This window comes from Manis javanica, chromosome 2, assembly GCF_040802235.1.
Source record: "Manis javanica isolate MJ-LG chromosome 2, MJ_LKY, whole genome shotgun sequence".
NCBI classification, from domain to species: domain Eukaryota; kingdom Metazoa; phylum Chordata; class Mammalia; order Pholidota; family Manidae; genus Manis; species Manis javanica.
This window is the reverse complement of record NC_133157.1, coordinates 12,199,771-12,224,718: the sequence shown is the minus strand read 5'-3', so window position 1 is coordinate 12,224,718 and position 24,948 is coordinate 12,199,771. Positions and strand designations below refer to the sequence as shown.

The 24,948-nt window shown below is 41.2% G+C and overlaps 1 protein-coding gene across 1 annotated transcript; it reads left to right on the top strand.

The window, feature by feature from the left end:
- Positions 1-769: 769 nt before the first annotated feature.
- LOC108405294 (olfactory receptor 1J4-like) lies at positions 770-24,948 on the top strand. Its single transcript, XM_073225017.1, has 3 exons — positions 770-1,267; positions 5,873-5,874; positions 24,006-24,948. Exons 1-3 carry the CDS (start codon positions 770-772, stop codon positions 24,946-24,948), a joined length of 1,443 nt encoding a protein of 480 aa, XP_073081118.1.

Sequence of the window (24,948 nt, the reverse complement as noted above, 5' to 3'; positions counted from 1 at the left end):
TGGATATTACAGTAATTCCATCATTATTTTTTTTGGTGAACCATCATAACATTTTCCACACTGGCTGCACCATTTTATATTCCCACTGGCAATTCACAAGGGTTCAAATTTCTCCATATCCTCACCAACACTTGCTTCCCTCTCTCCTTTCCTTCCTTCCTTCTCTCTCTCTCTCTTTCTGATAAGCCATTTTAATGGTGTGAAGTGAATTTACGTGTCGAGCACTTGTTTTTTTAAATGGTACGTTTCTTCAATCCTTCCAATAATGCTATAGTGCTGCATGTGGTGAGAGAGAGAAAGATGGAGACAGAGAGAATGTGCAACAACTGGGATAAGCAAGAATCAGACACAAGCACGTAGCAGTTGAGCTGCAGAGCCGTGCTCCTAACCAGTACTCTATGAGGTTGCTGCTAGAAAGTGGGCTCCCTAAAGGAAAGGACTGAGTCTTATTTAGTACACTCTCCCTACTGCTTATCAGAGCATCTCCACATGGATAAAATAGAAAAAAGAGTGAGTTGTTCTGATTTTCATTGAAGAGTTTGATGTCCACACTTACTCAAAGTGGCTGTGTCAGTGTACAGACACATCTCATTGCATGGTCGTCACGGACTGGACAAGGCACCTACGTGAGAGAGCCATGCAGTGAGATGTGTCTGTGTGCGGACACAGTAACCTGGAGAGGGTGGAACAGATGGTAACTGCTATGCTCAGTATTTCTAAGTTCCTGCCATCCCCACTCCCCTTCATCCCCCGTGGACAGAAGAGGAGCATGAAGCCTGGGAACCAGAGCAGCATGTCCGAGTTCCTCCTCCTGGGCCTCCCCGTCCCCCCGGAGCAGCAGGGTATGTTCTTCGCCCTGTTCCTGGGCATGTACCTGACCACGGTGCTGGGGAACCTGCTCATCATCCTGCTCGTCAGCAGGCTGGACTCGCACCTCCACACCCCCATGTACTTCTTCCTCAGCCACCTGGCCCTCTCTGACGTCTTCTTCACATCTGTCACCGTCCCTAAGATGCTCATGAACATTCAGACTCAGAACCTAGCCATCTCCTATCCGGGGTGCATCACACAGATGTATTTTTATATACTTTTTGGCTGTGTTGATAATCTCCTTCTCGCAGTGATGGCGTATGACAGGTATGTGGCCATCTGTCACCCTCTCCACTACACCACCGTCATGAGGGAAGGGCTGTGTGTGTCTCTGGTGGCTGGCTCCTGGGTTCTCTCTTCCGGCAGTGCCCTCTTGCACACCCTCCTCCTGGCCCAGGTATCCTTCTGCACTGACAATGTCATTCCCCACTTTTTCTGTAGCCTCCCCGTCTTACTCAGGCTGTCCTGCTCTGACACCTCTTCCAATGAGCTGGCTTTATTTACTGCTGGGGCTGCGGTTGTCATTCTTCCATTAAGTGGCATCCTGGTCTCTTATGGCCACATTGGGGCCTCTATCCTCCAGATCTACCAAAGGGATCTGCAAAGCCGTGTCCACCTGTGGCTCCCACCTCTCTGTGGTGCTGCTGTTCTATGGAACAATTATGGGTCTCTACTTTGCCTCCTCACTGAGCAACTCCAGTGGCAAAGACATGATTGCCTCGCTGATGTACACAGTGGTCACCCCCATGCTGAACCCCTTCATCTACAGCCTGAGGAACAGGGACATGAAATTGGCTCTGGGGATTCTTTTCAGAAACAGCATCCTTTTTGCCAAGTGAGAATCACCTACTCATGTTCTCACTTCACCCGCCGACCTTGTCACAGATGCCTTCTTAAAAAATGGTGTGTTGACCACTCATGTCTCTAGCACCCTCCTGACTGTCCTCTAAATGGGTGGTCATGATCTAGGACCCTACTCCTTTCAATCTAGTCACATCTGTGGTCCATTCCTTCTTCCATAACCCTAAGTACGGCATTGCCCACAACACACATTCATCTTTGTAGTCTTCAGTGCCAGACACCTTATGAGTTGGGTGTTTGATTGATCATTCTGAGTAAGTTGTGGTATGCTTTTATCTCCCTGAAGAAAGATGCTATGGTATTGTTTTGATAGCTTTAAAAAAAAAACGTCATCAGCAACAGGTGTTATAACTTTAAATTATAACTCACAGTCTCTGTCTGTTGGCATAAATGAGCTCTAGATCAGCCCCTTATTTCCTCTTTCTTGTCTATTGTTTTTCAAAACTACACATAAAGTCCCTAATGTTTTGTTTTAGAAAAGTCCAGAAAGCTTACCTTCTTAACGCAGTAGCTAGAGAATCAAGTGCCTTTGATGATTTGCTAAAACGTAAATAAATTTTCATTTGATTGTGCCTGTGACAAGAAATTCATATGGAACACAGAGGAGTCCATCCAATCACCAGATTTCCCCATTCTAGGAAGATGTTTCTTTTCCCTCCACGTTGGGTTTTTGTGGTGAGAACAGCCTGTATCTGCCTGGTTAATTTTAGTCTGGGAAACTGAGTGTCATCTTGTTTCCAAACCGAGGCTTCCACTTTCAAGAAGGAAGAGCTAAATGTGCGAATTCATAATTCATGCACATAAAATTATTTACTGAATGATTACTATATGCCAGGCAATTTTGGTTCCAGGCATACAAATTTTTAAAAAAGACCCCAAGTGGGTCCCCATGGAGAGTTTACATTTCAGCATTTCTGACCCCATTCAGGACACTCGTTTTTTTTCACAGTAGTTTTTAACCTTCAAACACACCAGAAGATTTATTCATTTCTTTAAGTGTCATTGGCTCTTTACTGGAATATAGGCACTACAAGGGATGAGCTTTGTCTCTTCAATAAATAAATAAATTCTTTTTTGTTTGGAGGTAAAAACTGTTGTGAATAAAGATTAAAAATGGGAAGCAAGAGTACTTGGGATGGGGTTTACCATGGAACATTGTGTGAGCCAGGTAGGACTCACTGGAAATGTAATATCCAGATAAAGGCAGTGAGGACAGGTAAGTGAGCCATGGGGCTACTGGGGGGAAAACATTCCAAGTGTGAAGATCTGCAGGTAGAAATACTCTGTGGAAAGACGGCGCCTGGTCTATTTCAGGAGCGTGAAGGGAGCCTCTGAAGCTGAAAGGGGACAAGTGGGGGGTGGGCAGGCTCTAGGTTTAGAGTTATCAGGGGATGATCAGATTTGTAGGACACTGAAGATCACAGTAGGTGTATTAGTAAGGTTCTCCAGAGAAACAGAACCAGTAGGGTGTATGTGTGTGTGCAGAGAGATTTATTTTAAGGAATTTGCTCTTGAGATTGTGGAGGCTGGTAAGTCCATAATCTGCAGGGTAGGATGGCAGGCTGGAAACCCGGGGAGAGGTTGCAATTTGGATCCAAAGGCAGCCTCCTGACAGAACTGCCTCTTCTCTGGGAGAGGTCAGTCTTTTTCTCAATGCGCTCAACTGATTCAGTGAGGCCCACCTGCATTATGGAGGGCAATCTACGTGAAGTCTGCTGGTAAAAATGTGAACCCCATCCAAAAAAGACCTTCATAGAAACGTCTAGCTTACTATTTGACTAAATACCTGAGTACGTTAGCCCAGCTGACACATAAAATTAACCATCAGAGTAGTTTGGTTTCCAGTCTAAGCAATTTGGGAACACACTGGAAGGTATCCAACAGAGGAGTGGCAAGATGCTTTTGACACATGTATACCTATGAAACTATCCCCACAAACCACAGAAATCATGAAGTTCCCTCCTGCCCACCCGCCGCCTCCTCTTTGCTTCTATCTGTCACCAGGGGAACCACTGATCTGTTTTCTGTCACATAGATTAGTTTACCTGGTCTAGAAGTTTATCTAAATGGAATCACATGGGAAATATTCTTTCACTGCTGCTTTTTTTCACTCAAAATCATTTTGAGATTCATCCATGTTTCAGTGTTTATCAGTGGTCCATTCTTTTTATTCCACTGTGTGGATATACCACATTCACATCTTTAGTCCATTCACCTGCTGATGGACATTTGGGTGTTTTCAGTTTGGTGCTGTGAAAGAAAGCCATTAGGAACATTTTTGTATAAGTCCTTGTATACATTCTCTCCTTTGGGCAAATAACCGTTCATATGCTAGGTATATGCTTCATTTTGAAAGAAATTGTCAAACCGGTTTTCAAAGTGGTAGTTCTGCTTTACATTCCCACTGGCAGCATGTGAGAGTTCCAGGTCCTCCATAGGTGCAGTGATCCATGACGGCAGCAGTTCTTTTCATTTTAATGAAAGTAATTCATTCAGCAATTACAAAGTGCCTACTGTGTGCCACAGCTGATCCCTAGGAATACAGAGACATTGACAATGAACCTTGTGATTTATTAAGCTTCATTGTGTGTTCACCTGACTATCCCTCAAACTCATACGAAGGAGACTACTATTATTCCCATGCTGAAGAACCTGCATCTCAGAGATTTTTGATAGATTGCCTGGGGATGCTGTTAGGAGAGCCCAGAGCTTGCAGACTCAATGCCTTACTCCTGAACCAGGCACAGACTCTACCGGACAGGACCTCACAGAGCAGTGGGGAGACCTTCAGGGGCTTTGTGTTCTAACAGAGTCCTGAGTGGGTGTTATGGAAGCCTGCAGAAGCCTGCTGGGCCCTTGCCCCGCTTGGGCCGTGCACCATTGCATGGAGAAGCTGACCTCAGGATGTGGAGGCCACGGGTGGCTGGAGAGCCTTTCGCTGCCCATCGGGAGGACCGACCAGAGCCTGAGGCATTTCCGACATGAGGGCCTCTTCCTCCACGGACCCCACTGGTGCTCCTTCCCGGCGCAGGAGGAAGCTGGGCGGCAAGCGCAAGCCGACAGCTTCTGGAGTCAGGGACTTGGGATTATTTCCTTCTGGGTCCCTTTCTGATGGGTAAAAGATCTTTTCGCCTGTTTTGAAGTTGGCAAACAGACACGAAAGTCTGTAAAGGTCCTTGGATTACGGAGGTTTGCTCCTTTTCCTCAGATCCTGAGTCTTCTGGGCAGAAAGTGAGAATTCAGGTGACAGCACCAAGCAGGTGGTATCTGAGCTTATAGCACTGGTATAGATCAGAGGGGCCTAGAAACCTAAACCTCCAGAGCCGTGTGTGTGTGTGTGTGTGTGTGTGTGTGTGTGTGTGTATGTGCGTGTGTTGTATGACTTTATGTGTGTATATGTAACTGACTCACACTGAGTGTCTTTATCTAAGATATGTAAGAGAGAAGGATGGAATCTCCTCATATCTTACTTGCATTTATGCTGTTGTGTGCTGTGGGTAAGACCTTACTTGCATTATGCTGTTGTGTGCCTTGCGGTAATCAGCATACATATGACTGCCTATGATCACAATGTATTTGGTACAGGATGCTTGATAGTTCCATGTGGGTAGCTGCGTTGCCCACGTGACAGTGTATTTCATTTGTGAATTTTGCATAGATTTATGTGAAGCTGACCCATATCCTGACTCTACAGGGTAGAGTCTGTGCCTGGTTCAGGAGTAAGGCATTGAGTCTGCAAGCTCTGGGCTCTCCTAACAGCAGCCCCAGGCAATTTATCAAAAATCTCTGAGATGCAGGTTCTTCAGCATGGAAATAATAGCAGCCCACGTGACAGTGTATTTCATTTGTGAATTTTGCATAGATTTATGTGAAGCTGACCCATATCCTGATTCTATTTACCTAGTTTGAATATAACCAGAACAGTCTATGTATCTCCCTTTGGCAAGTGAGTGTCCATGTGCACTTTGAATAACAAATTCATACCTTGACTTCCATCACACAAAAGATGTGTTAGAAAGAGACTTAAAACCAAAATGCAGACATTTGTGTGTGTGTGTGTGTGTTTGACTTCCTCACATTCTAACTCTGCCTAGGCCCAGAATCCACATGGGCAGCCACAAAAACAGGCCACCTGGAAGAGCTGTTGGAGGCCACTTTTCAGTGATTTGAATGTGACAGGTGGGCCCCTGGAAGCCCAATATTTTTGACACTTTTCTTCAAATTTGGGTCACATAGAAGAACTTATTCACTATGTAAGAACTTGTTCACCATGTAAGAACTTGTTCATTATGCTTCAGAAGATTGGAGACTGTTGAGAATTAGGCTTGGGGTTGATTAATGATTGTGCACTGAGTCTTTTACACAGAATTTTGTTGTTGTTAACAACCATTTGATCAATAAATACAAGAGATGCCCTCTCAAAAAAAAATTTGGGTCACATAGTTTAGAGACTAAATGGTATCACTTCTGGTGTCACATACCCTCAAATCTTGGTCTTTTTCCTACTTGACAGCTTTGTGGCCTTGGGTTTGGCCTCTCTGAGGCTCAGCAGCCTCCACTGTCAGGCAGAAGCAATGACAAATGCTGCTAAGGTGCCCACCAAGCACTAGGCAAGTCGTAAGGCTACAAACTGTAGCCTTGAGGGTTACGTCTGCAGTGAGAAGCCAGTCCTGGGCAGAAGGATGAGCCCCTATCCCCTCCTTGTGCCCCACAAATGGCACCAATCAATGACCTCAAGCAATTTCCTGGCCTGGAATGAGAATCTGCTGTCAGACACTTTCACACTAATGATAATGTCAGGTTCTTCTCCTAAGCCTATGGGCACTTCAACATTTAACTTTAGTGTCTCTACCTCTCATGGAAAGAAATAAGTGGGTCCTCTTTACAGTGAAAAGATGAGATGATCAGAAAATCTACCTTTGAGACCAGGTTCCACTCTGTAATATCTATGTGATATCATGCAAGCAATTTCACTATTCCTATTAGTAAAATGAAAGAGAAAAATCACCACCTCCTGTACGTCTCAGACACAAAATAAACATTGATGGATTTAGTAAAATGGAAGGCATATGAAAGCCATTTGCAAAATAAAGGTCTTTAAGAATATAAGTGGCAACTGTTATCTGAGCAGAAGGACTCCTCCAAATCCTGAAATTATGTTTCTTAAGGTGCTGGCTAATTTATCTAATTAAAGAGAGAGAGAGAAATAGTTGTGTCATAGGAGCAGAGATTCTAACACCTTTTTTCAAAATGAGAGAGAATTGTGACCACAGCAGTTACTGAGATCATTAGTAAATAAGATCATGCTAGTTTCTCACTCCTTTGAGTATATATATAATGAAGTTTTAACAATACCTACCTTTTAGGACTGCTGAAAAAAATGAAGTAATAATATCAAAGTGTATTTGTCTGACACAGTGCTTATTAAAAGTCAATTATCATTGGTGTGAAGATGGGTATGAGGAAATAATGACAGTCTATTAGGCAAGTCTAATTCTAATAGACCTCCAATCCTTCAGGATCTCCCAGCTCTCAGATCCTGGATCCCAGATATCAGGTCTCAGGTGCCTTCCTGCCTATGAATACCCAGATCTGAGTCAACTTGAAGCAGCAAGTATAGATGGCAATCCATGAACTGAAGCATGGTTTATCTCTCAGGAAAAAGATAAGCATGCCCCAAGACATCGTCCACCAGGGAATTCACCCCAGTGACAGGATCTGAGCTCAGAAACTCCCCTTGAAAGCATGAGAACTCAAATAAACTCACACAAATTGTCAGCTAAATTGGTCCTTTGCGCTGACCATCTCATAATGCTATTAAAAACCTGAACCAGATCCTGGTTGTATTTGGATACTTATCCTCTCATAAAAGTAATTGCTAAAACGGTGTGTGTTTATTTTACACAGGACACTGTTCATAGATATTAATGCATGTGGAGTTAGAATCCTCTTACGGGCTGTATGAATGCACGACACTGGCATCTGTACATTACAGAAGCACAGTGCAAGGCCAAGAGAGACTTAGCTCCTGTAACTGTGGGTTAGAGGGGATTTCCAACTTTGGGCATGTTCACTCTGAATTTGATGAGACTGAATAATGAAAACAGAATGTTGGGGGGTGGTAAAAGTGTTTACACCAAGTTTTAATCTCATGGGTGGCAGGTTGAACATTAGAACCACATCCCCATCCAGCAGTCTGCACATCTGCCCCTACCACCCACTTCCCCATCTTCTTCTCTGGGCCTATGGGTGCAAAGCACAGGGCAGAGGTCTTTATATAGCAATACACAATAATGGCTCATTGTCAACAGGTGTGCAAGCACATGCCTGCACAGTAGGCTAAGTATGACATCATTGCATGTGTGCAGTGGGTGAGTAGATTAGGGTCAGGTGAGGATTCTGGCCATGGAACTTCCATTTTCCCTACAGCTCCCCAGGTCAGAGGGCTTTAAAGTGGTGGGGCCAGAAGCACAACACGAGGAGCCTGACTGCAGACCCACATCTAGTTGTCCTCTGTCAGGTGTTCTCAAGGGGGTCAGCTTCCCAAGGGACGATGTGCCCTCTTTCCAATTGGTAGCATAGTGCCAGGAACATGGTTGATTAAAAAAATAAAAACGATTTTTCTCTGGTTTCCATCAAAAGGAATCGTGTTGGGCATTGAGAATATACCCCCTTGCTTTGGCAGCACAAGATGATAGAAATTCAGACAGTTACTATTACTATATTTTTCTCTAGTAGAAAACAAGAAACCTCCTGTGGTGGCCACAATCACACTTTTTTTTCCAGTTGTACATATCTTTTTTTTTTTTTTGAGAGGGCATCTCTCATATTTATTGATCAAGTGGTTGTTAACAACAATAAAATTCTGTATAGGGGAGTCAATGCTCAATGCACAATCATTAATCCACCCCAAGCCTAATTCTCAACAGTCTCCAATCTTCTGAAGCATAACAAACAAGTTCTTGCATTGTGAACAAATTCTTACATAGTGAGTAAGTTCTTACATGGTGAACAGTGCAAGGGCAGTCATCACAGAAACTTTTGGTTTTGATCACGCATTATGAACTATAAACAATCAGGTCAAATATAAATATTCGTTTGATTTTTATACTTGATTTATATGTGAATCCCACATTTCTCCCTTATTATTATTATTATTATTATTATTATTTTTTAATAAAATGCTGAAGTGGTAGGTAGATGCAAGATAAAGGTAGAAAACATAGTTTAGTGCTCTAAGAGGGCACATGTAGATGATCAGGTGTGTGCCTATAAGCTAAGTATTAATCCAAGCTAGACAAGGGCAACAAAACATCCACGGATGCAGAAGATTTCTCTCAAAACAGGGGGGGTGAGGTTTTAAGCCTCACCTCTGTTGATCCCCAATTTCTCAACTGATGGCCCCCCTGTGACTGTGCCTGTCTTAGGTTGTTCCTCCCTTGAGGAATCTTACCCGTCTCTGGCTAACCAGTCATCTTCTGGGGCCAGACAGGGAAATGTAAAGTTGGTAAGTGAGAGAGAAGCAATATTGTTTGAAAAGGTTAGCTTTTTACTTCTTTGCAGATTTATGCCCTGTGGCTTCTATGCCCAGCACTTGTCTCGAGGTATCTTTACCACCTGGAGGAATTATGATATTCGGTATTTCGATATGAGGCACGCACAATCACACTTTTAAAGTCTGGCATCTCCTACTTTCCTTCATCCCCAGCAGACAGAAGAGGAACATGAGGCCTGGGAACCAGAGCACTGTGTCCGAGTTCCTCCTTCTGGGCCTTCCCGTCCCCCCGGAGCAGCAGGGCGTGCTCTTCGCCCTGTTCCTGGGCATGTACCTGACCACGGTGCTGGGGAACCTGCTCATCATCCTGCTGCTGGACTCGCGCCTCCACACCCCCATGTACTTCTTCCTCAGCCACCTGGCCTTCTCTGACATCTTTTCATCTGTCACTGTCCCAGAGGTGTTGATGGACATTCAGACATAGGGGACATCCATCCCCTATGTAGGGTGTATTTCACAGATGAACTTTTTCATATTTTTCAGTTGTATTGATAATCTATCATAATGATAAGCTATCATTATGACAGGCCATCTGTCACCCCCTACATGACACCACTGTCATGAGAGAAAACCTGTGTCTCACTAGTGGCTGTGACCTGGTTATTCTCATGCAGTGCAATGCCCCACACTCAGCCTGGCCTGGCTGTCCTCTGTGCTGACAACACTGCCTCTCATTTTTTTTGTGATCTTGCTGCTCTGCTCAAATTGTCCTGCTCCAACACCTCCATCAGTGAGCTGATCATCTTCACCATGGGGGCACTGGAACCATCATAACACTGATTGGCATCCTACCCTCTTACCTCAGCATTGGGGTCTCCATCCTGTGCCAAAGGGATCTGCATAGCCTCATCCACCTGTCGCTCCTACCTCTCTGTGGTGTTTCTATTTTATGGAACAGTTACGATCCCATACATTTCACCCTCATCAAAGAAATCCAATGACAAATATGTAATTGCTGCAGTGATATACACAGTGGTCAACCCCCTGTTAAACCCCTTCATTTACATCCGGAGGAACAGGGACATGAAGGGGGCTCTGCGGAGACTTTTCAGGAGGGAGATATTTTTCTCCAAGTGACAATCACTAAACCTTTTCAGTTCTTAGTTCACCAGATGACACTGTCAGAGATTCATCAGCGGAAAACTGTGCAGTTAACCATCCTTGTCCCTGGCACCCTTCCCACCTCCCTGTTTCTGGTCACTTGATTCGACGGCTCTTCCTTTTTACTCCTCCTAAAGCCAGTGAGTTCATTCAAAGCTCCCTGCACAGATACATCAAATGATACTTGCTATAACCATCTGTGTTCTTTGAGCTGATTTCTTTTTACTTTAGTTTTATTTTATGTCTGTGTTTACATAAGCCTTGGGCTCTGGCACATACAGAAGCACCATTACCTTAGTTGCCTTCAAAGCACTGAACTTCTTTGATCAGGGGTGGGAATTGTCATCCTTAACAATTACAGTATTGCCTTATATTCATGAATAGATCCAAAATATCCTTGCTTTGAGACATGTTTCCTCTTTGAGGAAAAAGAAATTTTTGACTGCAAGTTTATTCGCTATTTGGATTTGTTAGGCATTTTTATAACCTATGTGCTCACATTCTTTAAGTTTCTGTTGCCTGTGTTGAAGGAAATTAGAAATATCAAATGTGATGTGGTTTGGAAATGTCATGTATTTATGTGGATCTCTTATATAGATTTGTATCAATGTTCGTGAAATAGTAGTATAGATAATGAGAACACAAAATGGCTGTATAAAATTAATGGTAATCTATATTTTAGCAATCAGCTCCTTGTTTCATGTTCAATCAATATTTTTTTTCTAGAGTTCTAAATGTCAATTAAACTCCAAAGTTTAAAGAAATTTAGAATGCTGCCTTACCGAATGGAATAGCTGCCTAATTAAATGCTTTGGTTTCCCCAAATTTAAACCCAATACAAAGTTGTCAGGGGATTCCAATGTACAGTCAATGTTAACACTTGGCCTAAGCATATTTAGAGCAACACATGTAACTGGACAAAATGCATATCCTCAAAATTAACATCTACACCTACACTGGGAACTGCTATAGTAACCGATGTGTTATAACCTTGGAAGAAAATCTGCCAATTTTGCAACGCAGCTGAAAGGACCTCTTAACCCTTGGGAGCCTTGTAGACAATGAAATGTGGGTCAAACATAAAGAATCATCCCTTGATAAGGCATTGGAAAAGAGCAGGTGTAACCCTGATCCCATCCTTTAGATTTGACTGGAAAAGGCTTATTCTTCCAAAGGAAACTCCACTGAAAAATAAAGATGGAGAAAAATAATCTTTCCATGTTGATTTTGCTGTGAAATACATTTGTATGGAGAGCCTTCCCTGGTATGAAAATGGTGTTAATTAGGACAGTGAGATGGCAGTCTCAGTGAAAATGTCTGTTTTCCAAGGGGATTCCTGCTTACTTCTTACTTTCTCATTTTTGCTTGCAGTTTTATTGGGGTCCAATTGACAGTTTTAAAATGCCCAACTTAAAGTATCTTGAATTGTACATGGAAACAATCACCCCAGTCAAGATAATTAACATATCCATCAACCCTGAGAAGTTTCCTCATATGCTTTTATAAGCCTGCCCTCCTTCCCTTAGTCCTGATAATAGTAATGTATGTCTTTTCTCTTTTTTAACTTGATTCATCAATTTTACATTTTTCTTAAAGAACCAACTTTATTTTTAGTATTACTAAATACTGTTTTTCTGTTTTCTATTTCACTGATTTCTGCTTTTCTCTTTATTATTTCCTACTATCGAGACAGGAACATGGCCTTAGACAGAGTAGGGTGAGGGCTTTCTGAAAAAACAAAGCAAGATAATCCACTGTGGGATTTGCCTTGGCCTGCTGGGGGGCCCAGATTAATTTTTGACTTTACTCAGGTGCTGCTTTCCCTCCTCCAGCCCTAATCAAGTGGTGTGCAACCTAGGCAATTTAACAAGCAAGCCCAAAACAACCTAGTAAAAACAGGAAGGATTCCATGTTGAAGATAAGATTGCATTTTAAAACCCAATTAGTTAAAAAATAAGTTTCTTAACATACTCTTTAACAAACAGACAATAACTCAGCCCACCTTGGGAGCAAAGCAGCCAGTCTTCATTGATATGCTCCCAGACCAGGAAGCTGCTATCCTGGGAGGAAATCAGAGCACTAAATTTCTTGTAAATGACCCAGAAGACTAATAAGAAACTTAATGTCTCTTCAAAGATAAACATTTTGGGGCAACTTAGCAGGTGTGCATTCCTAGCCCTTTGTCTCTCAACTGCCTGTGAAACGCCTAGACAATGCACCACCCCAGGACTCTCTTGTCCCCTCCTGGCCTGAGCCAGGAGCTCTGTCCTCTCATTTTATCTCTAAATGAAATTCTCCGCCTTGCTCTCCTACTCTTGAGCGTTGGTGAAGTTCATTCTTTGACTCTGTGAACAAGAACCCTGGCATCACTATGTTTGGTTATATGTGCCTATTTTGGATTTAATTTGCTCTTCTCTTTCTAGTTTTTAAGGTGAAATCTTAGGTGACTGATATGAGACCTTTATTCTTTTCTAAGTACAGATGTTTAGTCCTATAAAATTTCCCTCTACCACATCTATTGGTTTATCTTACAAATTTTGATATATTGTTTCCCATTTTGAAAACCTTGTCAGTTGAAAATGTTTTCTAAATTTCCTTTAATTTTTTCCCCTGACCTATGATTTATTTGGAAATGCATAATTTAGTCTCTGAATATTTGGGGATTTTTTTTCCTGGTGTCTTTTATTGATTCCTAAATTACTTCCATGTTGTTCATCCATTTTGTATGATTTGAATCATTTTAAACTTCTTAGTGAAGCTTGTTTTCAGAGCCTTAGCATATAGTCCTTTCTTGGTAAATGTTACATATGACTTGAAAAGATTGTGTATTCTGCTAATATTGGGCAAAATGTTCTATGAAGGTCAGTTAGGAAAAGTTGGATGACAGTGTTATTCAAGCCTTTTATATTATTACTCATTATTCTCTACTTGTCTATTGATTATTGAGAAATGAGTATTAAAATCTTCAATTATAACTGTGGATTTATCTGTTTCTCTCTATCAGATTGCGCTTTTTTTAAAAAAAACCCTGTTATTAGGTGCATATGTATTTAGAATTTTTTGTAATCTTGATTAATGTATCCCTTTATTATTACAAAATGGTAGTTGTTTTCCTTTGCAATATTTGCTCTTAAATCTACTTTGTCCTGTATGAAAGTAGCCACTCCAGCTTTCTTTTGACTAATGTTTGCATGATATACTTTTTTCTATTCTTTAATTTTTAATTTACTTATGTTTTTATTTTTAAAGGGGGCTCTTTATGGATAGTATATATTTGGGTCTTACTTTTTTATCCAACCTGAGCATCTCTGCCTTTTAACTTGTGTTTTTAAACAGCTCCCATTTAACACAATTATTGATATGATTTGGTTTGAATCTACTATTTTGGTGTTTGTTTTGTATTTGTTTCATCTATTTTTTGTACATTTTCCTCTGCCTTTTTTGGATTAGTTGTGGCATCTTTAAAGATTCCATTTTATCTCCTTTGTTGGCTTACTAGGTATGCCTATTTTTTTGTGATTGTCTTTGGGCTTGTAGCAAACACTTTTAACCTATCAAAGTCTACTTGCAAATAATATTACGTCACTTAAATTATAGCACAAGCAATCAATGTACAGCACACACTTTCATTTCCACTCTCCCAGACTTTGTGCTATTGTCATTGTATATCTTCTTTTTAATTTGTTATAAAACCTACTACAGATTTATTCTTTTGGATTTAAATAGCTAATTACATTTTAATGTCACTTAAAAATAAGAGCATTTGTTTTTATTTATCCGTGTGTTTAATATTTCTGATATTCTTCAACCAGATTTCAATTTATCATCATTATCATTTTCTACTGCCTGGAGGCCTTTCTCTCCCTGTTTTCTTCATGGTTTCTGGTGATGAATATTTTCAGCTCTTTTACATCTGAAAGTCTTTATTTAACCTTCTATTTTCACTGGTGAAACCTTCTAGCATAACAGTTTTTCTCTTAGTACTTTAAGGTTGTTAATTCATTGTCTTCTGATTTGAATTATTTCCAACAAAAAATTTGCAGTAATTTTTATCTTCCTTCAAAATGTGTCTTTTTTTTTCCTGCATCGGTGTTCAAGATTTTCTTTATTACTGGTTTCAAGTTAATTTGATTATGGTATGCTTCATTATAGTTTTTAATTTTTTTTTTAAAAAAAACACTTTATTGAGGAATGATTGGTGTATGAAAAGTTGTACATATTTAATGCATACAACTTGATGGGTTTGGAGATAAGTATACACCTATGAAATCATCAACACAGTCTGTGCCATAAATATGTATATACACTAAACAATGTATTAGCAAACTGAATTCAACAATACATCAAAAAAATCATAAACAATGATCAAATGGAATTTACTCCAGGGATGCAAGGATTGTTGGTTCAATATTTGCAGATACACCACATTAACAAAAAAAAACCACCCTCTTAACAAAGTGGGTATAGAGGGACCATACCTCAACATAATAATGGTCATATGGACATTCCCACAAGTAATATCAAACTTAATGGTGAAAAGCTGAAAGCTTTTTGTCTAGGATTAGGAAAAAAGATGCCCACTCTTACAACTTTCATTCAGCATAATACTGAAATTCCTACCCAGAGCATTTAGGCAGGAAAAAAATAACAGCCATCCAAACCAGAAAGGAAGAAGAAAATTGTCACTATTTACAGATGACATGATATTATATATAGAAAATGCTGAAGACTCGACCAAAAAACTGTTAGAACCAATACATGAATTCAATCAAGTTCTATGATGCAAAATCAATATAGAAAAGCCTGTTGCATTTCTATACACAACACGTTATCAGAAAGCGAAACTAAACAATACCGTTTAGAATTTCATCAAAAGGAATAAAATATCTAGGAATACATTTAAGCAACCTGTACATTGAAAACTGTAGGACACTGATGAAAGAAATTGAAAATGCAAGAAATGGAAAGATATTCCGTGCTCATGGATTGGAAGAATTAATATTGCTAAAGTATCCATATTACCCAAAGCAATCTACAGATTCAGTGCGATCCCTATGAAAATCCAATGTCATTTTTCACAGAAATAGAGCAACTGATCATGAAATTTGTTTGGAATCACAAAAGACCCCAGATAGCCAAAGGAATTTTGAAAAAGAACAAAGCTGGATGCATCATGCTCCTTGATTTCAAGCTACATTACAAAGCTACTATTGGCATCAAAACAGACACATAGATCAATGGAACAAAATAGAGAGCCAGGAAATAAACCCATGCAAATATGGTCCATCAATTTACAACAAAGGAGCCAAGAATATAGAATAGGGAAAGGACAGTCTTCTCAATAGATGGTGCTAGAAAAACAGAAAAGCCACATGCAGAAAAAAAAACAAAAACAAAAGGAAAGAAACCAGACCACTATTTTATACCACACACAAAAATTAACTCAAAATGGATTGAAGACTTGAACATGAGACCTGACACCATGAATCTCCTAGAAGAAAACACAGGTGGTAAGCTCTCGGACATCAGTCTTGATGCAAATCAAAACCACAATGAGATATCACCTCACACCTACTAAAATGGTATTATAAAAAATAGTTAGAATGCTATTATCAAAAAGACAAGAAATAACAAGTGTTGTCAAAGATGTGGAGTAAAGGGAACCCTTGTGCATCAGTGGTGAGAATGTAAATTGTGTAGCCACTATGGAAAATAGTATGGAGGTTTCTCAAAAAATTGAAAATAGAACTATTATATGATCCAGGAATTCTACTTCTGGATATTAATCCAAAGGAAATAAAAACAGTAACTCAAAAAGATGGTTGCACCCTCAAGTTCACTGCAGCATTATTTATAATAGCCAAGACATGGAAGCAGCCTATGTCTATCAATGGATGAATGGATTAAGAAGATGTGATACACACACATACAGACACACACACACACACACATGCACACACACAAACACTGAATTATTACTCAGTCATAAAAAAGAAAAAGTCCTGCCATTGTGACAACACAGTTGGACCTTGCAGGCATTATGATAAGTGAAATATAAGTCCTGGGGATATAACGTACAGCATGGTAACATAGTTAAATAATCCTGTACTGCATATTTGAAAGATGCTTAGAGAGTTGATCTTAAATGTTTCATCACAAGAAAAAAAAAATGTTTAACTATGCGTGGTGATGGATGTTAACTAAAGTTATTGTGTTGATCATTTCACTATATACATGAACATTAAATCATTATGTTGAACATGCAAAACTAATATAATGTCATATGTCAATTCTATGTCGGTAAAATAATTTTTAAAGAAAAAAAGGAAAATGCAAACAGGACTAAAACATGGTAGATATTTCTGTAGATATTTAAAGGATGGTAAGGGTTTATTTTTTATAATTTAATATTATTTTATCTTATTTTACTTATTTTATTGAGCTATAATTGATATATGATATTATATTGGTTTAAAGTGTACAACATAGTGACTTGACAGTAATCTACATTATTAAATGCTCACCCCAACTAGTGTAGTCACTCTCTGTCAACACAGAATGATTTTACAGAACTACTAACTATATTCTCTATACTCTGAGTTTACTACAGACCACTTTGTGCTAAGGCATTTGAAAATTTGTATCAAATGGATGAATTCTTGAGGATACCACTTATTAAAACTGACAGAAGACATTGAAAATGGAAACACTGATATCCACAAGGTTGCATTTATTATTAAAATAAAATACTTGAATTTATTATTAAGAATCTCTAAGTCCAGATGTCTCCACTGGGAAAAGTTCCAAATGTTTAAAGAGAAAATAACAATAGTTTTAGTTAGTTCTTCCAGGTAATAGAAAAAGAGCACACCTCCTGACTTGTTCCAGGAATCTAACATAACCTTGATACTAAACCTGGCAAACACAAGACAAGAAAATTACAGATAAGTCTCTCTCTTGAACACAGATGTCATAACAAAGCATTTTTAAAAAAGAATCTAACATACTATAAAAAGTGATATAACATGGTCAAGTGAGATGCATTCTAAATATGCAAGAAAGGTTAATATTAGAAAAAAAGAGTACAGTTCTCTACATTGACACAAAACTATTACAATTACATAGTATCTCAATACATGCAAAAATGTGTTTTATGTATTCAACAACCATTCATAATAAAAACTCCCATAAAAGAAAGAACCAGGTCTGATGAAGAACACCTATTTTAAAACTTCAAAAATCACTCTATTTCATAGTAATTCTTCTTCCAAGACTTTTAATGGGACAAGGATTAATGTTTCTCAGTCTACTTCTTCCCAACCAATGCCTTTATATTAGGATAAGAAAACTGGTGGTGCCATTTAATTATTATTATAACGTTATAATCCTTACACCATGGTTTTGGCCTGAGAAATGTTTCTGTTTAGGGCGCTTTAGCAGCATTATGGCACTTGTCTTTATTTAAAGGCTCTGGGTTTTGTTTGTTCATACCTTTTGTGCAGACAGAGTCATCTATCCTACCCCATAAATGTGGTTATTGGTGTTGTCTTAGTGGCTCTAAGCCACCATCACTTGGTCTCCTATGCTTTGCCCTCCGTCTTTCGTCCATGGCCAGCCACCATCAGTGAGAATCTGAGCTATCAGGATGCCACCATATCGCAAAGATTAGCAATCATCTTTTGCCCTTCTTGCTGTCATGACAGTGATTCGGTGCTCTTCAAATATGGGAGCGACCTCATCCCAGAATCCTATTTTGAGAGTCTGTATCAAGGGCAATGTCTGGTATCACTTGCTTTTTTATGTTAGGTCCTGACAACAACAAAAAATTCCATACTCAGATGGTGAGAAGCGGTTCCATCCAGAGTTCTGAACACAGACGAAGCCAAGCGTTGTTAGCACACACTGCGAGTATCCCAACTGTGAGAAAGAGGCCACTTAAAATGAGCTATGGCTATCGGTAGAGGAACATAGGCAAATCAAGTCCTACCCTGGCAGGGGGGAGGAAATCTTGACCTCAGATTTCCTCCCATGGCTTAACCTAACATGAAACCAGAGCCCAGGAGTGTTAGAAACAAGAAAACCTAGGGTTGAAATAACGCTGAGAAAGATGTGAAAGAATTCTTAAAGTCTTAAAAAATATAGGAAACGGCCTTCAATAATATACTCAAAATTTCAGAGAAAAGAGGTAAGTCATCTTGGTAGCAGCATTAAATAGGCTAACACAAAATGGAAAACCATTCAAAGCAACTGAAATAGTGAAATGCTCAGAAGGAATTATCACAATCTACTGCATAATTAGTATATGTTATAGATGGAATGTTTAAGTCCCCCCAAAATTCATTTGTTGAAGACTATTTCCTAGTGTGATGGTATTTGGGGGGAGCCTTGGGAGGCAGTTAGGGCATAAGGGTGGAGCCCTCATGAATGGGATTAGTGCCTTTATGTAAGTGACCCCAGAGAGCTCCCTTGCCCTCTCCACCATGTGAGGACACAGCAAGATGGCCATCTATGAAATAGGAAGCTGGCCCAAAACAGACACCAAATCTGCCAGCCTCCAGAACTTTGAGAAATAAATTTCTATCATGCGTAAGCCTCTCAGTCTGTGGTGCTTTGTTACAGCACCCGAATGGACTGAGACAGGCACCCTGTGAATCTCTGTCCAGATGCCCCACAAGTACCCATTCATCTACTGAAGGGCATCTCAGTTGCTTCCAAGTTTTGGCAATTATGAATAAAGGTTCTATAAACATCTTTGCGAATTTGTATGTAGACATAAATTTCCAATTCATTTGGGTAAATACCAAGGAGCACAATTGCTGGATCCCATGGGAAGAGTATGTTAGTTTCACAAGAAACTGCCAAACTGTCTTCCAGAGTGGCTGTCCATTTGCTTTCCCACCAGCAGTGAATGAGCGTTCCTGTTGCTCCACATCCTCACCAGCATCTGGTGTTGCCAGTGTTTTAGGTTTTGACTTAGTTTTTTTCTCCCTTTGTCCCCAGGAAGGGAACTGATCTGACCTCCGTAATTACTGAGCTCCTTCTATGTGTCCAGACCTGTACCAGGCAGCTGGGAAAGAGAAAAGTCCACTAAAGGTCTCTTTCTTTGGCATGCCTGCAACTTTCTGGGGTAGAGTAAATGAGCCTCATAATACTTGGGGGCAGATAGATGTGTTTCAAGATGGATGATTGGGCTTGAGAAATCATGCATTTTTGACAGGAGAAGAGTGTCTGAACCAGTCATCCCAGCAATTACAGTGGTGACAGCTCTCACTGTGGGTTAACAGAGAATGATAGCGCAAAAATGTTGATTTCGTGTATTAGTCCATTTTCTGTGGATTTATTAAATTCTTTGTTGGAGTGTGAGGTTAATGAAAACATTCCCATTCTAATGAAGTCTTTTTTTATTCATAGCTCCCTTCCCAGGACACGGCGACCTCCTATTTATCCGACCTGCTTCCTGTCACTCCTGCTGCTTTGTTTTACTCCATGACACTTCTCACCGGTCACCATGTCCCAGTCTTACTGTTTTGATTTTCGTGTTCTTATTTTGCTGCATATTGATTTGTTTGGTGTGGTTTTTGTTTGCTTCCTTCTTGAAAATGCAAGCTCTGCCAGATGATATATTTCTGTGTTATTTACTGTTGTGCTCCACTGCCTAGATTGTCACCTTTATGAAATCTTTAGTGAATATTTATCAGAAAGAACAAATGAATGAATGAATAAATGAATTCGTTTAATAATTTCTCAATGCTCTTAAGTGCCCTGAGATTAAAACATTATTGGTGATAAACCCTACCATGTCTTAAATGTGTTCATGTACCAGGAACTGTGATAAGAACTCTAAAATGCAATTAAATGATTGTCTCATTTAATCCTCCCAATCACTTCATGAGGAAGGTACTGTTCTCTCCCCACTATCCCCACTTTACACTTAAAACCTCTGGATGTTATAGAACTGAATTATTCAGGAGACAGTAACAGTAAATGGCAGAGTCCAAACTCAGTTCTAGACGTGTCTTTGTCAAGACTCCATGGGGTCTTCTACCTTATGAGCAAGTACAGCCTGCACCCTAAAGAGCCTTTCCAGGTAGGGGGCACCTGTGAGCTTTAGAGGACGCCTGTGTAGGACTCTTGCTCTGCGATACAGGGACAGGCTTACTTGATCATTGTGGATACTGAAGGGGCCCAGAATGCCACCCCTGCCCCCCACCTGGAACCAGCAGATAAAAGAGAAAGGAGCTCAGAGTGCCAGTGGCATAAGAGAGATTGTCCCCAGGGACTCCAGTGGCTCAGCCCCTCTGGCCCCTGCACAGGCTTCTCCCCAAGAGGCCAGCAGGAATTGTTCAATTAGCCCATGTTGACTGTTTTTTTTTATTGAGGATCCTGGGTGTCTTTCCCCTGTGTCTACTCTCTTCTGTAAAATAAAATACTTCTGCCCATTGCTCTGTTGCTGAATGGACACGCAAGCCTGTGAAGGCATTCTGGCTGCGGGGACTCTGTCTTGTCCTTCGGCTCTCAGGTCTCTTGGAAGGAAAGCGAGGACTAAGGTAACAGCCCAGAGCAGAAAGTATCTGAGCTTATGAAAGACTAGGATAGGCCAGGGGGACCAGATTCTGCTCCCATAAATGGGTGTGTGTGAGTATGAGGTGAGGTATGTGTGTTCTGTGTATTTCTACACATGTGTGTCACTGACATACACACAAAACTCTCCACCTGGGATGTGCATGGATTAAGCAAGGCTAGAAGTGTCCTTTGAGCAATGCGTGTGCTTAGTGGTGATGTCTGTGTTGTGTGTGTGATTCTGTGTGTTGCTGGGACTCACATATCTGTGCCAGGGAGTGTCTGTGTGTGTGCATTCCTATTACATGTTGTTAGCTCTTTGTATGACTCTTTGTGCATTGTGTTTTGCTCATAATTGTATGTTTATTTATAAACTTCATGTGAGAAAGATTTGTACCCTGACTACTTTCATCTGGAGCATTCATGTGTCAGAACAGCAAATAATCCCTCAGCAATATATGTGTTGGGTTGTGTATGTGTGCAAAGAGACAGAGAGAGAGATTGACTAACTGCAGAGAATTGTGGTATCTGCACTGTACTTAAGAAACTCGTACCTTGACTAAGTTCACCTAGAAGGGATGGAGGAAAAGTGAGGGTTTAAAACTGACAAAGCAACATGAGGTGTGTGTGTTTGTGTGCACCTGTGTACGAACAGCCTCACCTTCTGATGTTCCTCTCGATTCAGAACAGAACTCAGTGAGGCACATTCCAGTCGGATCTTCTTTAAGCCGTACTGGGGCCATCAGACTAGGAGTTGGATGCTCCAAAAATGCATCCAGAGCCCTAAATATTTCTCACTCTGGCCCTCAGCCTTGCCCATTTTTACACTTGGGGGGCATGGTAGCCTGGTTAAGTGTCCAGGTTACGGTGTCCTCAGAATTTGGTGGTTACCAAGCCATAGTTTTGTGGCCTTGCATTTGATCTTTCTGAGGCCAGCAGCCTTAAATATAAAGAAGGATAAGAGCAGCTGTTGCAAGGTATTGTCTGTAATGGTTTAGTCCATTTCAGGCACATCATAAACACCCAGTAAACAGTAGCCAGCTGTGTAATTACTCCCCAAGTGGCGGCTGACTTACCTGACTCTCCATTCAGGTAACGAACACAGGAGAACATGCTGGGTCAGCTAGACCGGCAAGCCGAAGCAAGAATTCTCGAACCTTAGGTTACAATGGAGGTTACACTGCCTTTCATACACAAGATGAATGCTTCCTTTCCACTGGTCACCCCTGACACTGCAACGCTGTGCCTATATCAGGTTTTCTGCTTCTCCCTCACTCTGCCCCTGCAGAAGTTCTCACTCCTCCATCATCCCATGAGCAGCCAGGCCTCAGTGGGATGTGGGAGGGGGGTGAGGCCACCTCCTCCCTCCTAGTGTCCCTGACAACCAGCCTGATACAGAATAAGAAGCTGCTATCAGACATGGAGTCCTGTGTGCTAATGTCAGCTTCCTCTCCCAGGCGTATGGCTCCTTTAACTCTATTCACCACGCTGCCATGAAGACATGGGAAGCATCTGTCTCCAGTGAAAAGGGCATGAGAAGACTTATCTTTGAGATTAAGTTCCACCACCAAATACATTGTGTAAGTGACTTCACTTTTCACATTAGTAGAATGAGAGAAAAAGCTCCCTTCTTCTCTCCTCAGCCAACATAAAATATACTGATTGCATGTAACTGAAAGTATGTGAAAGCCATGTGCAAATTGGAGGCTGTAGGATTGACTGGTGGGCAGATACCTGAGCTGGTGGTTGAGGGAACAGCATAGAAATACTCTTTCAAACACTGAAATAACATGTCTCAAAGGCCCGGCTCTTCTGCTTAGTTAAATAAGGGGACAAAGGGTATGTCCAATAGGATTAGAGACTTAATCAAGAAAACATGAATAAAGAATGATGACCCTCTCAGTTACTGGTTATGTGACCATGGACTGGTTTCTTAATATCTCTTAGCTTCAGCACAAGTGTATTCTCTCTCTCTTTCTCTCTCTCTCTTTCTTTCATACACACACACAAATCCCTTAATTTACCTGGTGTGCAGTAGAGTACTTGTTCAATAAATGTCAATTATATTAAGATTGATGTTGGGAAATAGTCATGCTGATCAGGTAAATATTAATTCTAATAGACACCATCATTCTTGCAGCATCTGCCCATTCTCAGGTCTTCGGGGAAATGTTCAGGTGCCCTACCGCATGTAAATACTCAGATCTGAGCCAGTTTGATTCCCTGAAGATATATGCAGGGAAATGGACAACACTGGAGACGGGTGAGGCATAATTTACTTTTTCCAAATTAAACGAAATTCGTCAAGTTCCGTGAGGAAATTAAACACAGGGTCTAGGACAGGTGTCCCTGCATCTTCCTTGAGACATTGAGAGCCCACATGGGTTGACACAACTTTGAGAGAAGCCACCTGCTCCTTCCAATGCCCACCTCACATTTCAGGTAATGTTGGGTTCCTAAAGGTTAACCCAGGATTCGTCTGCACACTCACACTGGCATGAAGATATTAGATGATATATCTGTGTCCTTACTATATGACCTCTGTTCTAAGAGCATAACTCTCATTGAATCATTTCACTTGTCCACAATACCCCCCTCCCAAAAAAATAGGCATTATTATGCTTATTTTGTGGAGGTTCAAAATGAGGCTAGTTGTTGGGACTAGTTAGCAGGTGGTAGAGTCAGAACCCACTAGAAGTCTAGTTGCAGATACACTGTTTTGAACCAGTTTTTGAAGAGGCTACTTTCTAGATTGTAAACTCCCTGAAGGGATTTTTCTTAGGAAAGAGTACAGTGTCTAACATGTTATTAAATGAATAAGTACATCCCCCTGCTTTATGCTGAAGGGAATACGGTTAGCCATTGGGGCCCTGATGGCTCCCTCCTGTTCTGCTAGGGGATGGACGGGATGGGGTGGGGGGTATTCAGACAACAGCATGTGGGAAATACCCTGAGGAATTCCTCGGTAGAAAGTAATAACTACTGTGATTGCCACCATCACCATTTATCATCTGGGATATTCCCAATATTCCTTCTATCTAAGCAGAGAGTAAAGCAGCATGAGGCCTGGGAACCAGAGCAGTGTGTCTGAGTTCCTCCTCCTGGGGCTCCCCGTTCCCCCGGAGCAGCAGGGCATGCTCTTTGCCCTGTTCCTGGGCATGTACCTGACCACGGTGCTGGGGAACCTGCTCATCATCCTGCTCATCAGGCTGGACTCGCGCCTCCACACCCCCATGTACTTCTTCCTCAGCCACCTGGCCCTCTCTGACGTCTCCTTTGCATCTGTCATCGTCCCTAAGATGCTGATAAACATACAGACTCAGGAACAATCCATCCCCTATGCGGGGTGTGTAACGCAGATGTATTTTTTCATATTTTTTGGTTGTATTGATAACCTTCTCCTGGCAGTGATGGCGTATGACAGGTACGTGGCCATCTGCCACCCTCTCCACTACACCACCATCATGAGGGATGAGCTGTGTGTATTTCTGCTGGCTGGCTCCTGGTTCCTCTCCTGTGCTAGTGCCCTGTCCCACACCCTCCTCCTGGCCCAGCTGTCCTTCTGTGCTGACAACACCATCCCCCACTTCTTCTGTGACCTCGCTGCCCTGCTCAAACTCTCCTGCTCAGACATCTCCCTCAATGAGATTTTTATCTTCGCTGTTGGGGGGTTGGTCATTATCCTGTCATTTATTGGTGTTCTGGTCTCCTATGGCCGCATTGGAGCCGCCATCCTGAGGTTTCCCTCAATCAAGGGGATCTGTAAAGCCTTGTCTACCTGCGGTTCCCACCTCTCTGTGGTATTTCTGTTCTACGGGACGATTATGGTATTGTACTTTTTCCCGTCATCAAGCAACTCCAATGACAAGGACATCATTGCTTCAGTGATGTACACGGTGGTCACCCCCATGCTGAACCCCTTCATCTACAGCCTGAGGAACAAGGACATGAAGGGGGCACTGGGGAAACTTCTCAGAAGGGAGACCCTTTTCTCCAAGTGA